This window comes from Theobroma cacao, chromosome 9 (assembly GCF_000208745.1).
Source record: "Theobroma cacao cultivar B97-61/B2 chromosome 9, Criollo_cocoa_genome_V2, whole genome shotgun sequence".
Lineage (NCBI taxonomy): Eukaryota > Viridiplantae > Streptophyta > Magnoliopsida > Malvales > Malvaceae > Theobroma > Theobroma cacao.
The window spans coordinates 9,073,198-9,089,329 of NC_030858.1; the positions used below are offsets into that span (position 1 = coordinate 9,073,198).

Consider the following 16,132-nt stretch of genomic DNA (forward strand, 5'->3'; position numbering starts at 1 on the left):
TTTACTAGCAAATAAATTCAAGGATACATGATATTTCTATTTGTTTACAAAATAATCAAATATACATCTACAAAATAAATCAAAATAAAAAAGACTCATAATTTCAAGATATTATTTGATATGTAATATTATTTTTTATTATCTATATTATAATTATAGCCCTAAACCAATCAGATCGTGACCAACCATGATCGGTCAGTTAAGGGGTTGTGGGCTTTGGTTTTGCCTTTGGGACTAGCAGTGTTGACGACTTGCATTGACTTGACCTGTCCAAACCATGCTTCCTCATCGTTTTAATCAACCATAAATTTTCGAGCAAAGGCCAGACAACTGTTTTGATGTTAATTAATATGTTTCCATGTTGATATAAAGGATGTAATGCAATGTATGTAGTATATGAAAAGTTGGCTTGCTTTTTTAGTATCCTTGGTTCGTCCCTATTATTGTGTTTCTAAACAGAGTCTGCTAACAAGTGGACTCACCTCCATCATATCTTAGATTAACAAAAAAAAAAAAACACCTTCTAAAAATTGAAAAAAAAAAAACTATGCAAACTCAACCCATGTCAATCACAATCCTTGACTATCTTCAACAAATCTGAACTAAATAATGAAGGTTAATTAACAGAAAACTTCAACAGATCAGTCACAATTATATTATAACATTACCCAATATTAAAAAAATAAAAGAAAAATGATGGTTGGTTATTCGGTTGGTTTCAAAGGGGAGGACTCCCCACCAACGACTAAGTCTAGAAACCACAGAAGCCGATGCCCTCAACCAGCTCCTTAACCGGAGCCGATCAACCAACCCATTTCCAACCGAAAATCATCGGGCCCAGTTGGTTGACCACCCGTTGCTCAGCCTTAGTTTTGAGTACATAAATCAAAGGAGTTAAAGTCACAACATTTCAATTTATTGAATTTTACCACTGTATTTTTAATTTTTATTGATTTTTTTAAAATAATAGAAATGAAATGTTTTACAAAATATTTCATTCATACAAATAACAATTTTGTTGGTTTTTTATTTTTATTAAAAAATCAACAAAATTAACAAATTTATAGTGATAAAATTTAATGAAAATTTGAAATTTAGTGATAAAATTTAACATTGGCCCATAGTATATAGTAAAATTTGACTTGAATCCCAAAATAAATAGCGAGATAAATTTTATCTTTGCAAACCAATTGTAAAATGTAATTTAATGTTTTAGATATTTAATTAATAAGCTTAGTTTAAACTTATATACCTTAAATGCTAACGTATAATCTCGGTTATAAATAATCAAATTGGAAGAATTTATTGAAAATTTTAGTTAATAAAACAAAATTAGGAGGAAGAAGGAAAAGAAGGAGAAAATCCAATCCCCAAACCCAAGCCAATGTGGAAAATGAAAGTGAAAGCTCCTCTTCTGTACCTTTCATCTTGTTCTCGATCAGCGTATCCACGACTTTCAGACAAATTACCAAACTAAACTACCACCTTCAAACGCCAACATTACGTGCCCTCTGCCCACGCGCCAACCTGCCACGAGCCAACCACCCGCAATTACCTTAGCTTCCCCTGCTGCAAAGGCAAAGGCAAAGGTTGTTGAATATTCCTGAATCCAATCAAACTAACCACCACATTTGCACAAAATTTACAACATTTTCACAAAAAAAAAACAAATCTCTTCATCGGAAACATCAATGGGCAACACGTCGTCGATGCTTACTCAATACGACATCGAAGAAGTACAACAACACTGTAACAACGCGTGTAAGTCACTCGCTATTGCTGCCATTCACCTAAATTTACTCTCCAAATTTGATCTTGTAACTAGTTTAGGCTTTCCTAGCGGTTGATTTTGTGCGTTTTTCTGATCGATCTGCAGTTTCGCAGCAAGAGATCGTGTCTCTATACCAGAGATTTTGCCAGTTGGATCGAAACGGCGGCGGTTTCATCTCCGCCGAGGAGTTCTTGTCCGTGCCTGAGTTCGCTGTTAATCCTCTCTCTCAGGTTTTCTTCTTTTTTTCTCTCAATTTGTTCATTTTCTGTCTTTAAAATGCGCGTCGTCAGAGTTTCTTTCTTTTCTTTTTTTTGGTGAAATTGTGTTTTTTAAAATTTGGCAGAGACTGTTGAGGATGCTAGATGGATTGAATTTCAAGGAATTCGTGGCGTTTTTGTCTGCGTTTAGTCCTCGTGCTACTCTGCAACACAAAATTGAATGTAACGGTTCCTTAGTTTTTATTAATTAATTTAATATCAAGCTTAGTTAATTTCTGCCCTTTTTTTAATTTTTTACTGAAATTTTTCAATTTTAAATCATTTATTTTATAGTTATATTCAAGGTGTATGATTCGGATGGCAATGGGAAAGTTACCTTTAATGACATGTTGGATGTTTTGCATGATTTGACCGGCCAGTTCATATCTGAACAACAGAGGGAGGTTAGTTGTTAATTAAATTTTCTATTAGTTTAATGCAACATTTTTTTTTCTTTGCTCTCTGTTTAATTGACAGGAAAAACATTTGGAATTTGTGTTGTGTCATTGTGCTGTTGTTTTAAGTGCAAAATAGGATAAGCAGCATTTTTCTAAGATAAAGTTTGATATCATTCACTTTCTAAAACAAATTATCATCCAAGGCATCATCCTTTTTACTGGCTTAACGATACTAATATCAAACAAATCAATGCTGAAGAAAAGACTGGATGTAGAAGGAGAAAACAGGTTGCAATCTTCAGATATTGTATAAGAAAGCACTCAAAAATTGTTGTTTTCTCTGGAATTGTATTTGATTAAAAGAGATATGCCATAATAGGTCTGCAAAATTTTTTTCCTGGAACATTGATGAAGAGAATGGAAAATGTGGATGTTTCTTTGTCACTGTAGTTTCAATTTCAGTTGGTATTAGAAATGCATCTGGTCACTGACTGCCAAACCGTGATTTTTCTGCTGAGATAATCAAACAATACTCAAATGAAGTATACATTTTTTTTGCATTTAATTCTTTTTGTCACTAGAAATTATGATATTGAGATTTGTTTGCCTTCTATTGATGTGTTTTTGGTGTTTGGCACAGCAAGTTTTGACCCATGTTCTCGAGGAAGCAGGCTACACGAAGGAGTCCTTGTTAGTTATGTCAGACTTTGTAAAGGTACCATTGCCTTTATATCTGATATTTCTTGTTTTTCAACATTGGAATAGCTTCATTTTGGTTTGAGTTATTTATAATGCTGATGTGAATTTTGGAATGTTCTTACAATGTGCATTCACGCAGACGATTATGGAAATGAGTAGCACTGGATTAGCTCTTACAAAGCTATTAAGGCAAAAACACAGAGAGAGAGCAAGTTTGAATGATAGAGTTGTTCTTAAATCGGTCATACATACTTGATGAATTTATTTCTCGATCTTTTAACATTTAAAATGAGGGCAAAACTTTAAAATGTTTGTTCATAGATTAAATGATTATGGAGATATCTCTTTTGAAGCTCAATAGACTCAGCTGGTAGGCTTCTATATCAGCTTTTCTTATTTAGGAATATATTAGTATGTTGTTTTGTGAGAATATGCAATTTAATGGAGGATACTGATGTCAAGAGAACGAGAGGAAGACCAGAGGGGACATGAATGGAAACTATAAAAAAGCTCCTCTCTTTTACTGAATTGATTGAGGATACAGTATCGAATTAGAGCACAGCTATACAGTATGATCCATATAGCTGATTCTAGGGTGGGGAAATAGCTTAGTTGTTGTTGCTGGTGGTGAATTCATAATAGACCAGATTAGTGCTGGAATTTGTTTCTCTTATTACAGGAAGGTTAAGTTCATTACAGTTATCAAGTCAAGCTTTATTTAAACTAGCATTATGGGTTACTTTGGAATCTAGTATCATACCTTTGCCTTTATAATTATGATTTAATTTGTTTACCATTTGAAATCTAGTTGATATTTTGGGTAAGAAAGTCAGTGTAGGTAGCAATGTCTAAATAGGAGGCAGAGTCCGCTATTCAAGACTCTCAAGCAAGTAAAGTATGATAATGGAAAGAAAAAAAGAGGTAAAAGAAGTATCATGCATCATTTATAAAACATGGCTTAGTGTTTTAAACCATAATAGTTTCTCAAATTCTGCAAATTTTAGGGAAACTGTTGAGCATGAGAGGAGGAGGTGAAAAGGAGAAAAATCATCATTCTCCTACAACTAAAGCACCATAAAAGGGGGCAATGAGAAGAATTATATTCGGCTGTTTATCTATCAAAGCCTCAAGTACAGTGTAGCCATATCATGGTTTGCTGTAACTAAGTTCTAAGGAAGATCTTTTTTTTTTTTAACCATGGAAGAGCATACTCTAACTACTGCTGCAGATTTTTCTAGCTGTCTAAGTTGGGTTTTTTGGTGTCACATCACTTGATTTTGACAACTGTCTCTGCATTATTTGGTGAATCGAAGTGCATTTGAATCCTAGTCTAATTTGAATGGTGCATGAGCTAAAATTAGAGTACCTTGCAGTAGTACAAGTTAACTGGAGGCAGAGTACAATGTGACCTGATACAGAATAAAGCTACATTGATAGAGTCTCTGTTTAAGTCTGCTTGTGGTAGGACAGAGTCTCAACTATAGAGTGTGCTCATGCCTACTTGGTAGCTTTGTCTATGTGTACATGATTTTTGGTCCGATTGAGCTGTGCCCTGAGAGCTCAATGTCTTAATTAGCTTGAAATTTGGAACTTCCATAGATTCAGTTTTTCTTGCACTTCTATCCCAATTGTTGTATTTGAAGCTCTTAGAATTAATTCATTATATTCTTTCACTATTTTGGGATGAACATATAGAATATATTTGCATAATCTGTACTTCTATAGATGATCAGTGCTTTTAGGATTAGCCTGGTTTGCTGTTCACTTTGCTTTCTTTCAAGTTTTTTAATCTTAAAACATTTTACTAATGTAATACTCTGCAAGATGATATTGCTGACATCTTATGCTAATTTTGCTTGTTTTATCATCTAACATAGTATGTGTGTGTGTGTGTATAAGGTTTTCTTATTTGGTATCTAATGCGTCTGTAAAGCTCTTATATTGCATACAATTTGACTGCACTTCTTGCAGATTCTTGGGAGCTCTGGACTGAAGATGGAAGTTGAGGTTCCAGTGGATTGACCTGAGGGTAACCATTCTTTACTACAGTGAATTCCTATCATTGGCAGCTTAGATGTCTCTTTTAAAAAAGTTGATGCTGTATGCTTTTGTTTTAATGTGTCTAGTTAACTCCGGCAATTTAAAAAACTTAACCTTTTTGCATGTCACCAAACTTGAAATAGTTAAAATCTATAAATTGTTTCGTGCTTTATCTTCCTTAGTGCTTTCTTTGAATGGGAAGGAGAAAAAGAAAGTAGCATCTCTCCTTTGTTTGAAAAACATTTTAGTGGGAGGGATCGGAAGAGATACATTTATCCTTCCAAAACCCTACACACTCCCATTATTTGTATTGACAAATGTCTTTATTTATTTATTTATTTTTCCAGTAGAAAAAGACTTTATTGATAGGTAACAAATGTAGATATGTTAATGTATTGTATATGGACTATTTATGAAAAAATTGAGGAGTTCAACTTTCTCAATGTACCTCAAGACCGTACAGAATTGAGGGAGGTGCAGGAAGACAATTTTTATCAAGGATATGTATACCAAGGAGGATGGGGTTATATTAACCCAATCTGAAAGGCACATCTCCCTTTGTGACTGAGCAGCAACCCAATCGGCAGTCATATTGTTCTTACAACTGATACAGTTCACCCTCACAGTTTCGAACTTTCTGAACCAAGCTTTTATGTTCGTCACCAATGGCAAGAACTTCCAATCTGGGCAAGGCTTGCTTGATTTAGGTTCTTATGCAGAATTTCAGTCTGTCGCCACGATGACCTTTGGAAATTTTGCTCACAAGCTAATCCGATTCCTTCTTTATTAGCCACTGCTTCAACTTCCATACTTGAGTTTACATCTACAATCTTTCCAGCCCCTGCTGGCACTCTGCCCTGGATGTTTCTAGTAACTATTCCAATTGCAGCTTTGGAGGATTATTACTGAAAGCTCCATCAGGATTCAGCTTCACCCATCCCTCACCAAGCCTGTCCAACTCTTTTTTTTTACCTGTTTTCTGTTCTTCAGTCTGTTTGACACCTTTCTGCTGTATCATCTCTCTATATTTTGTTACTACGCTTGTTATTCTAACCCCTGTCATCATCAGATCCTGTTCTTTTCCTTTTTTGTTTGTTTAACATCTAGCCTTCCAAATATTTCCGCAAGTGAATGCTGTAAACACAGACAGCATCCTTTTTTCCTCACTGCTCAAATGATTCATATTAAGAACTTTATTAAGCCATCTGTCGAAGGTTGTGATATGATCTACTTTGTATTCAGGCCAGTTCCAAACCAAACTATTTTCACCCGCTCAAATTAAAATAAAACATGTCTTATAGTCTTTTCTTCTTTGTGACATATAGAGCGCGTAGGATTTGAGCTGACCTTCCTTCTCCACAAATTCATAAATGTTGCCACATCATTGGAGCAAGCTCTCCATAAAGGGTTTTGTGAGGAATTTGTCGGTGTCATGTCTCCTTCCGAACAGCTGTGTCAATGATTTGGGGCCCGTTAAGCTCACATTGTTTTCCATCTCCTCCAACAAATTTTCTTTATTTGAACATACGTAACTAAAATATGAAATAATAGTAAAGTATTTTATAAGTTATCATTCACTCCCTTCTGAACCTTTATCGAATAACAATTATGAGATATCCAATTTTTTTTCCTATTCGTTTCTAGTAATCCATACAAGGGAAATTTCGCCCTCTTTCTTCCTCCATTCTCTCTCCTTTCTTTCCTCCTCATTTTGAAATCTATTTTGTTAGCGTAATTGGTCACACCCATCATTAGTCATCGATAAATCGAGTCCATTTTGTTTCTAAATCTTGATGAAAATCCTCTTTTAGTGCGGGCAAAGGTTGGGGTTCGTTTGCCATTGTGAGCTTGTAATTAATCCAACATGATGGGATGGAATTTGATCAAGTGAGCCTATCTCCCTTTCCTTTGTCAGTGTCAAAAGTTTTCTCCAAAACTGATGATACTTGAACTTGACTTTGGCTTTTCCATGCCCATGCCCTCTCTGGTCGGTGGTTCTCGTCAATGTGGGTGTTAGCTCTCATAAAATTATCCATATCTAGTTCTTATTAAGTTGTCATTTTTTTTTTTTTATGTTTACATGTGATTTTGGATAGCAAAAAGCGAGACTTTTTTCGCATTTCATGAATCTCATTCTGTCCATCCTAAAGTTGACTTTTAAATTAGAATCTTAAATTACAATCAGTTGACGTCGGTGTCGCAATGGCGACAGATTGATAATTATTGATTACAACTAACTTGATGGTAGTTGTTCACGTACGACCGTATCCAAACTCCTGCATGAACCAGAGCCTGAATTTCAGCCCATACGCTTGATTGCACCTTCCATGTGACTCAAATACGAGGAAATTTCTTCTTATATTTTACTAATTGTTCTCTTTTCCCCCTTCCTCACCTCTGGGCTGTACTAGATTACAGGCCAACGCTTGCCAGTATCCACACCAGTTCATGGTCCAAAATAAAAATACTGACAACCAAACATAGTGGCGAAGACATTGAATATAAGAACGATGAGATGTTCCCCAAGAATTAATGCCCAAACCATGTGCAAATAATTCTTCAATAAAAAAAAAAAAGAAAAGCATGCCCAGAGAAGATAATAATTGTATGAACTTGAAAAACTACAAGCCATGGCACATCAGATCTGAAAATTGAACACGTTCCATGCCAAGTTGCCTAAAATTTGCAAGCCACTATGGATAATATTAAACAAGTACAAGTCAACCTTGCCTTTTATTTTATTTATTTATTAAAAGAGAAATAGTACTACTCTTTCATTCTTTTCAGAATCTCTTATTAACAAAATTCATCATATATAAATATACTTACAGTGAAACTTAATTTGATTTATTGGTAAATACGTGTATTTCTGTACTTAAAAAATCATGTTCGATTATTTTTTCTTTAAAATAAAAAAATAAATGTTGAACCAATAGTGGACTAAGAATATATATATTTTTTGACTATCCTTTCGGGAGGATAGGAGTGCCCTATTGATCCAAGGTTGAGCGACATGATAAAATATTTTAATTACCAAATGAGAGATAATCCTCTTCTATTCAACAAATCTCACTTTATTTATTTCAAAATTTAAATTCGCAACAAAATTTGGGGTCTTGTCCACTATAATGTCTTGTCCAGTGATGCTTTTGGACATAAAGGACATGTTGTAAGAATATTTGATTGAAAGGCATGTCAGATGAAAGGCTTTGTTTGGGAGATTAACCTTTAACTAAAAATTAAGGATGGAGATCAAAGGCATTTAATTAAAGTTGCCATATACTTATGTCTGAGACACAGAGAACGCGTGGGACGGGCAGAGTAATGAACTGGTCGGCAAGACATGTGGACCCGCGAATAGCCGTTAAGATGGCTTTTAACCTCAACGGCTTTTTAAAAATCCAAGGCTTTGAACAAAGTTTGCGGGAAAAGAAATACATGGAAACAAGGTCCCACATTGGCAATCATTAATCACCCATAATTAACAGTGAGTTAATCTTGGAAATATCTAGCATTTCAGGGGTTTACTCTTTACGTTTTAATTCTCCAAAGCAGTTTCCAATGCCCCTCTCTCTCTCTCTCTCTCTTCCTCTTCTTTATCAAGATTGCCTTGCCAAAATCGTTTTCAATAAATTTTCCTTTTACCTGACACGGTTGAACTTGACTTTGCTTTGTTGAAATGCAAAGCAAAGCAAAAGCCAATCCGTGTCTGTAATAAGACTTACCATACCCAACAGATTTCAGGATTTCCCAGGTTTCATTTTGATAGGAAAAACAAAAAGAAAAGAATTCTTTTGCTTTGATTGAGAATTGAAAACTGGGTTTTGTTTTGAGTTTCTATCCTCTTGGTTTTCGGGAGGCTGGAGCGATTGATATTTTGGATTCCTTGAACAGAGAAAGGTTGAAGCATGAAAAAGCATTGGTATACTGATTGAGGGCTGTTATTCAGAATAGGGTTTGATCATCTTCTTCGTCAATCAGGGGCCCTGTTCTGAAGATTGAACTTGTTTCTTTCTGGAAAACTACCAGGTACGTTTGTTTCTCTTCTGGAGTTTGGATAGCTATTGGAATTTAGTTTCTCTTTTGGTTTTTGAATCTTGGCAGTATAATGTAGTGTGTATACGGTTATTTTTTTCCGGAAATATGTTGGGTGTTTTCTTTTTTTTTTACTCAAATCCTATTTATGTTTGTTTAGAATTACTTTGAAAAAATTATTTGGTAATTAATCTTTTACTTGGTAGATAAGTTTAGAACTTCTTTTTATTGAAAAAATATGTGCTAAGGTTGAGCGTGATTGTTTTAGAGAGTTGAAATGTGCCTTTAAGAGATTGTGAGAGAGCTCTTGGATTTTAATGGGTTTTGGGCATGTGAGATTGTGAGAAACATAAAAGAAGATTTGGTGTTTGCAATCTTGATAGTTTGTTAGTGAAAGTTGTGGAATTTTTCCAAAAAGAAAATATCTATGTGTTTTCGTATATGGTTTAGGGCCGACCCTTAGGTGAAGTCATTCAAGGAAAGACTCTAGGGCCAAGCAAAGGCTTTAAGTTTCAATTTAGAGAGGTTTCAAATTTGAAAAAGTTTTATAATTTTATAATATAATTAATTATATTAAAAATATATAAAAATAATTAATAATTAATAAAATTATTTTTTTTTATTTTTGTGCATAAGGTAATTTTTAATTTTTATTATTTTTTAATTTTTAAAACACTATTAAATTCTCAATTATTTTTCTTATTTTCAATCAACTAATAATCATATGTATTTAATCATCTTCAACAACTATTTTTTTCTCACTTATTTTTTTTATTTTCAATCAATATATTTAATAATTTTTAACAACTATTTTTTTTATATCAAATTAATTTTTTTAATGTATAAAATCTACTTTTGAATTTTTCTTTTTTCATTTGCTCTTTCTTCCTTCTTCTTTTTAATTTCAATTTTTCTTCAAAAAATAAATAAGAAGTCTATTATGTTATTATCTTCATAAAATCGTAAGCCTTATTTACGGTTTTGAAATAAGTATTCAACAATTAAGTACTATTGTTTTAATATTTACATACTTTTTTATTTTAATATAGAGTTTATATTATATTATTATANATTTATTAAATTAAATTTTAATTGTTAATTTATATTAATCATTTTATGTTTATCTCAAAGATTAAGCCATGCATGTGTAAAAAAAAAAAATTATATTAGTCATTTAAAAAATATATGATAATTGCTTTAGACCTTTAAGCTTATTGAGCCGCTCCTGGTGTGGTTATTTGCTCCCTCTAGCTTGATTGGTTAGTTGTCATAACCGTATATTTTATTGAATTGTATGTGTTTGAGCAATGGAACAGTTCTTTAGTTTATGTGGTTTTATATCCTTCTATTTCATAACTTGGTCCTTATGTTTTTTTTCTTTTTTAATAATTGAAAGAGGGGGATTCAAACTCTGCTATTTAGGCAGGAAAATCATGCACCAATCAATGAGCTAAATGCTCGGATGCAACTTGATCCTTATGTTTAGTTTGTTATTTCGGATGCCTTTCACATGAATATGAAAAGGAGAAATGATAAATTTCTGGGTGATTGATGATGGGAGAAATTTGGTCTGTTTGTCTTTCAGAAGTCAGAACCATCTGCTTGGCATTGTATCAAGTTTAATTAATGTGCCATGGCTGGTAGTAGCGCAACTTTGCCTAGTCAGGAAACGGATATCACAGCTTTAAAAGAAATGCTTCGCACTCAACAGCAACTTCTGCAGAAGCTTTATGCTGAGTTGGATGAGGAAAGAGAAGCCTCTGCTACTGCGACTAATGAAGCTTTGTCTATGATACTGCGTTTGCAAGGAGAAAAGGCTGCAGTGAAAATGGAAGCAAGTCAATACAAGAGATTGGCTGAAGAAAAGATTGGCCACGCAGAGGAGTCTCTTGCAATTTTCGAAGATCTCATGTACCAGAAAGAAATGGAAATTTCTTCTCTTGAATACCAAATTCAGGCGTACAAGTACAAACTTCTAAGCTTGGGTTGTGATGATTTGGGTGATACTGAAAAACAGTTTCCAGAGAATTCATTTTCAGAAAGAAATGATGCATTTCTTGGAGAAAAGGGCGTCAAAGCCACTGTGAGAAGACTCAGCTCTCTGCCAGCAACTTTACCAATTGATTTCTATCAAAAGAAGAGTACTATTGATGAAGAAAGATATACATTTCCAGTTGCAGATTTGTCTTCAAGCATAGATGTGGGGAATTTTGATCAGGTAGTTCATGATAAAAGCTCGGATTCAAAGAGGAGTTCCTTAAACTCAGCAGCTGGTGACTACAATTCTTACTGGGAACAGATCAGAATGCTAGATGAAAAGGTGAAAGAGATTTCAGATTGTAAAGAAGTTGGTCAAAATAACTTTTCAAATGTAAAGGTTGAATCAGTGTCTGGAAGTACCAGCTCATCCTCTGATCCATCAAGAGCAAAAATTCCCCCTAAATGTCACAAAATAAAAAGTTATGAAGATTCATTAGGAAAAGAAGCCATTCCAAGTTCTGCCTGTTCCTCTAATACTGTTCATGATATATTTGAAGTCCCAGATATATTTGAAGTTCCAGAAACCAGTGAGAGAAACAAAACTTGCTTTAATGGGGAAAAGAGTCGAGGTAAGTCAATTTTGGAAGGAGATAATAGGCTTAAGAAGCCAGATTTGATTCAGGAAGAACCTTTTATGTCACCTGCAGAAGATGAAATTAACTGGATAAAGAAGAATAACTTTCAAAGTGCAAAGCCCGAGAAAAAATCATGTAAACTGAGAGGTGAGATGAATGCTGACTGCATATCGCCTGCTCAATATGAAACTGAACGGGTAAAGAAGAATAACTTGCCAAGTGCAAACCATGAGAAAAAATTATGTAAACTGAGAGGTCAGACGAATGCTGACTGCAAATCGGCTCTTCTTCACCCAGCTACTGGTGTTAATGATTATCGATCTGAGTTGCAACAGCTTACTCAGAGAGTTGAGCAGCTTGAGAGCGGGAGAAACAATACAAGGCATGAAATTAGTGAAGGAAGGGAAGAGGAGCTGAATTTGTTGAGGGAGCTACGAGAGCAGCTTAATTCAATACAATCTGAGATGAGAAATTGGAGACCAAAGAAATCCACTCCTTCGGATGAGGTCACTCTACTTTCTCTCAAAGAGGTATGCCTTTGTCTTCTTGTTTTCTCTTTCTTATTATTATCCTTTTTTCACTCTCTTGCATGCACATTGGTTCTATTCCCTTGATCTTCTTGCAAATATTAATGGCCACAGGTAACAAAGGCTTACTAAATCGCAGTTGAGCATTTTGTTCAGTAGTTGATCTATGAACTCCCTGCTTTGAGCAGGATTCAAAACCTTTTCCCAAGTAAAAAAAAAAAAAGGCTTACTCAGTGTTTTCTACGTTCTGGATTTCATTATGTTTATATTCCTTTCTTGAAAGCTTGATAATAATGTGACTGATCTACCTGGACAGGCAATGCTGCACTTTTGGCTGTAATCAAACAATTAATGTGGAATCAACTCAGACAAGAACCAGTGATGTGAAGACATATCATGGGCTAAAAGACTGCTCTGCACATATAATGTATATAATGGTATCTTTTGATTTTCTAGTGGGTGCTGTGAGAAAATAGATAGTTCTTTTATTGGGCTTGTTTTGCATATAAAATGAATATGATGCAAAAATTGCATAACATGCATCCATCAGGAAAGGAAAAAAGTGTATACTGCAGAATTTGGGGGTTTTTGTTTGAGCTCTTTCATGTATGATTTTTCCCCCTGAAAGTGAGTTGGTTTTGCAAAGCTGAGTAGCTTATTCATATATGCACATAAATTCTTCTTTCAGTACTTCAAAGGACTTCTTAATTAAAAATGTGGTATTACATGGGAAACTAAAGCTGCAAGGAGCCACTTAAGTGCCTGAAAAGAAGAACACTGAAATGATCATTTTCTAGTACTTTTTGAGCTATGTACACTAACCAAACTGCTGTTAAGTCCTGAATTTCTGAGATTACACATACTAAGATTTTTGGGTTAATTATTTAAGGTGGGCTTCATACAGCAGGGATCCAGATGGGCAGTGAACAGAAATCATGCAATAATGACCATGGGAATATAAAGTCCATATCCATATTGAAGATATTTTGTCATTAGAGCATTCTTGTCTCAGCTGAATAATATATGTGCAAGATTTTTTGGGTTAAGACTGCATCTACAATTTTTTTATACTATTAACTTGTAACTCTTTAAAGTGAATTTGCATTCTCATTCCCAGTTTAGTATTAACATCTTGCAACTTCACTACTGACAGAAAACTGAACTGTTATAAAGAAATCGTTTTATACATCATAGAGAACACCTATGTATTTTTTTTCCATCGGAACGTTTTACTTAACTATTTTATAATGTCATGTAGGACTGGATTTTAAATGTATATCTTTAAAGGTTGCTTCTCAAACCTGAAGAACTTTTAATATGTTTCTCGTCATGCAGTTTGTAGCAAATTATCTTTAAGTCCCATGCTGAAAGTATGCCAGTGAATTTCCAATGTACCTTCATTTGATTTCCTGTGAGCAACAGAGGATTTTTCTGATGCCGTCTGCTATTCTTCTTCCACAGAGGATTCAAAATTACAGTTGGCCTTGTGATATGTGACAGATTTGCTGATTGTAACCAATTGGATTTTGTCTCAATTATTGCAAGCCATTATCTTTCTAGAACACATGGATAGATCCAACCTCTGAAGGAACCAAAGTGGTTTCTGCAACTATGCAGCATGGCTGGAAAACTGTGGAATTCTTACTTGACAAATATCATGATACCTACTCTGCAACCCTTATCCAATGAAAGGGTTTCTCTAAATATTATTCGGATTTGATGATGTGAGTAACGAAGTTATACATGTGTAGCAATTAGCATGGTTGAAAGAATATCTTCATATTCTCATAGTCATAGCAAGTTGACACGTGGAGAGCACCATTCTGGGTTGAACTGATTTAAGTTGAGAATTCATAAATGTGTCAAGTGCCCGAAACTCTTCTTCCCACTTTTAGAAAAGACCAAGATAGTGAAATGTACCAGCCAGCATTTTCCAGAGGTAGCATGAGTTTTGCCACTCAAATGGTTCACTTCTTTGCTAGTTTGCTGAAGCCAAAAACAGTTCGATAATGACTTGAAAACCTTGACACTGCACCCATCTGCTTGGCTGGAGAATCAAACCATTATTAAAATATATCATCGTGATCCATGTCTTTGTCATTTGATTATTCAAACTAATATTGGTAACCCTCCTTTAAGAAACTAGATCACTTTCCAAATTTCTTTCTCTGTATCACTGGTTTTATGTCAGAGATGAGAACATTTAATGAATCAGAGACTGTTGACACTGCCTAGGAGAATAATAATATGGCTAATAACATGATCCCCATCCACTTTGTAGTTAGCAGTTGTTATTAACATCAGCAGAGAGTGAAAGAGAAACACAATTCACTGGCTCTTGCCACACATCCTTTACTCTAGAAGAATCCCCATCTCCTGAAAAATCTGATGGAGCAGTTCAGAGATAAACACAATTTTTTTATTGCATTCTTTTTTCTATTGTAAATGGTAATGTCCAAGAACCTACATGAGGAACGTACTAATTTATCCAGTCTGTAACATGTTTTACTGACAAACTGCAGTACTTGTGTTTTACATGTTTGCTTTTATCACTCAAGTCTTCTGTACCAATAGATTCATTGATCGACTTTCAGTAAGATTCCTTGTGGAGGTCTCTGTCTAGTGGCATCTGGTCATACTTCCCCCCCTTTTCTTTTTTTAGTTTTTTAAAGCATGAGTGTGCAGTTTGCTTCCTTTACCACAAGTGGAATCAGCACTATGTGTGTGTTCCTTTAAAGCATTTCAACCTACTTTGGCTCCCTATAATATCCGGCTGCTAGTATTCAATCACTAATCTTTTTTCCCAAAAAATTTATAACTGCGCATGCTCACTGAAATTTAACTAATCGATTATAGGCTCTGGACCGGTGCTTATCCTCTTCTACAGCAGAGGAAATTTTCAATTTCTTGTGGACAAAATTATTCATCAGATTTCTTTTCTTTCTTTCCTTTATTTTTTTTTTCTGATGACCATCTCAAAAGTTATAGTTTGAATATCATAGCCTTTCAGCCTTTCTGTTTAGAATGGTCAGCTCTATGTAATCTTCCCCAAAGTAGTTAGCTGGGCCTAGAGAGGTTTAGCAATATCATCGCCTGTGAGGGACGTTTCATAGGGGCAAGATTACACCGAACAGCCACACCCAACCCCACCTCACATAGAGCCTAATGGGAGGGACATAAACTGGTACTATAAATGAAGGGGAAACCAAGAAGTAAAAAACTTATCTACTTAGTTTGCGTTTCTACTAAGATACTTAAAAGCTAACACCCCCACAAAAGTAGCTACTGAAATGTCTACAATATTTATGCAATAAACAACAATATCAACTTGGTCTATTTAGTTTGCATTTCTGAAGTATATGGCTATGATGAGGTTTTGCGCTTGATCCTAATTTCACTCTCGGGCACTTTTCCAAGTTTCCATTGAGTTAATTTGTCGGAAAATGACACCACTACAGATTATCAGAAAGAATGCTTGTCCGCATTGTGGCTAAGGACTGGTGCAAGGGAATGATTAAATGAAATGCTTCCTTTTTCTCGAACATGCCAATAACAACTGACATGGCATGGATTCTGATCAGATTAGCTATGCGATTGAGTTGCCAGAGCCACCAGTTGGCATCAACTTAAAAAGATTAAAATATGGAAACCCCAGAAGAATATACAACATCTGTTACGATTTATTGGAGTGTTACTGTTACCAAATAGGAAGCTGACATCTGCTTTTAACTATCCAATACATCGTATGGAAGAGAAATAATCTCTTCTGAAGTTAAGGCATGCATTCTCA

The 16,132-nt window shown here is 34.6% G+C and overlaps 2 protein-coding genes across 6 annotated transcripts; both read left to right on the plus strand.

Moving 5' to 3' along the window:
- LOC18589017 (calcineurin subunit B) lies at positions 1,360–6,328 on the plus strand. Of its 2 annotated transcripts, XM_007013811.2 has the most exons (7): positions 1,360–1,761; positions 1,877–2,001; positions 2,115–2,211; positions 2,323–2,432; positions 3,067–3,141; positions 5,097–5,154; positions 5,620–6,328. In XM_007013811.2, exons 1-6 carry the CDS (start codon positions 1,692–1,694, stop codon positions 5,145–5,147), a joined length of 528 nt encoding a protein of 175 aa, XP_007013873.1. In that variant the 5' UTR covers positions 1,360–1,691; the 3' UTR covers positions 5,148–5,154; positions 5,620–6,328. The 2 variants fall into 2 exon arrangements, with proteins under 2 accessions (XP_007013873.1, XP_017983333.1); XM_018127844.1 differs by lacking the exon at positions 5,620–6,328 and having other exon boundaries at positions 5,097–5,531.
- Positions 8,736–14,108, plus strand: LOC18589018. Of its 4 annotated transcripts, none has more exons than XR_001929533.1 (4): positions 8,736–9,194; positions 10,597–12,345; positions 12,659–12,769; positions 13,804–14,108. XR_001929533.1 is itself a non-coding variant. In XM_018127811.1 (3 exons), the coding sequence occupies exons 2-3, from the start codon at positions 10,834–10,836 to the stop codon at positions 12,680–12,682; spliced, it is 1,536 nt and encodes a 511-aa protein (XP_017983300.1). In that variant the 5' UTR covers positions 8,736–9,194; positions 10,597–10,833; the 3' UTR covers positions 12,683–13,452. The 4 variants fall into 4 exon arrangements, 2 of the variants coding, with proteins under 2 accessions (XP_017983300.1, XP_017983301.1); XR_001929532.1 differs by lacking the exon at positions 13,804–14,108 and adding an exon at positions 13,678–13,793; XM_018127811.1 differs by lacking the exon at positions 13,804–14,108 and having other exon boundaries at positions 12,659–13,452.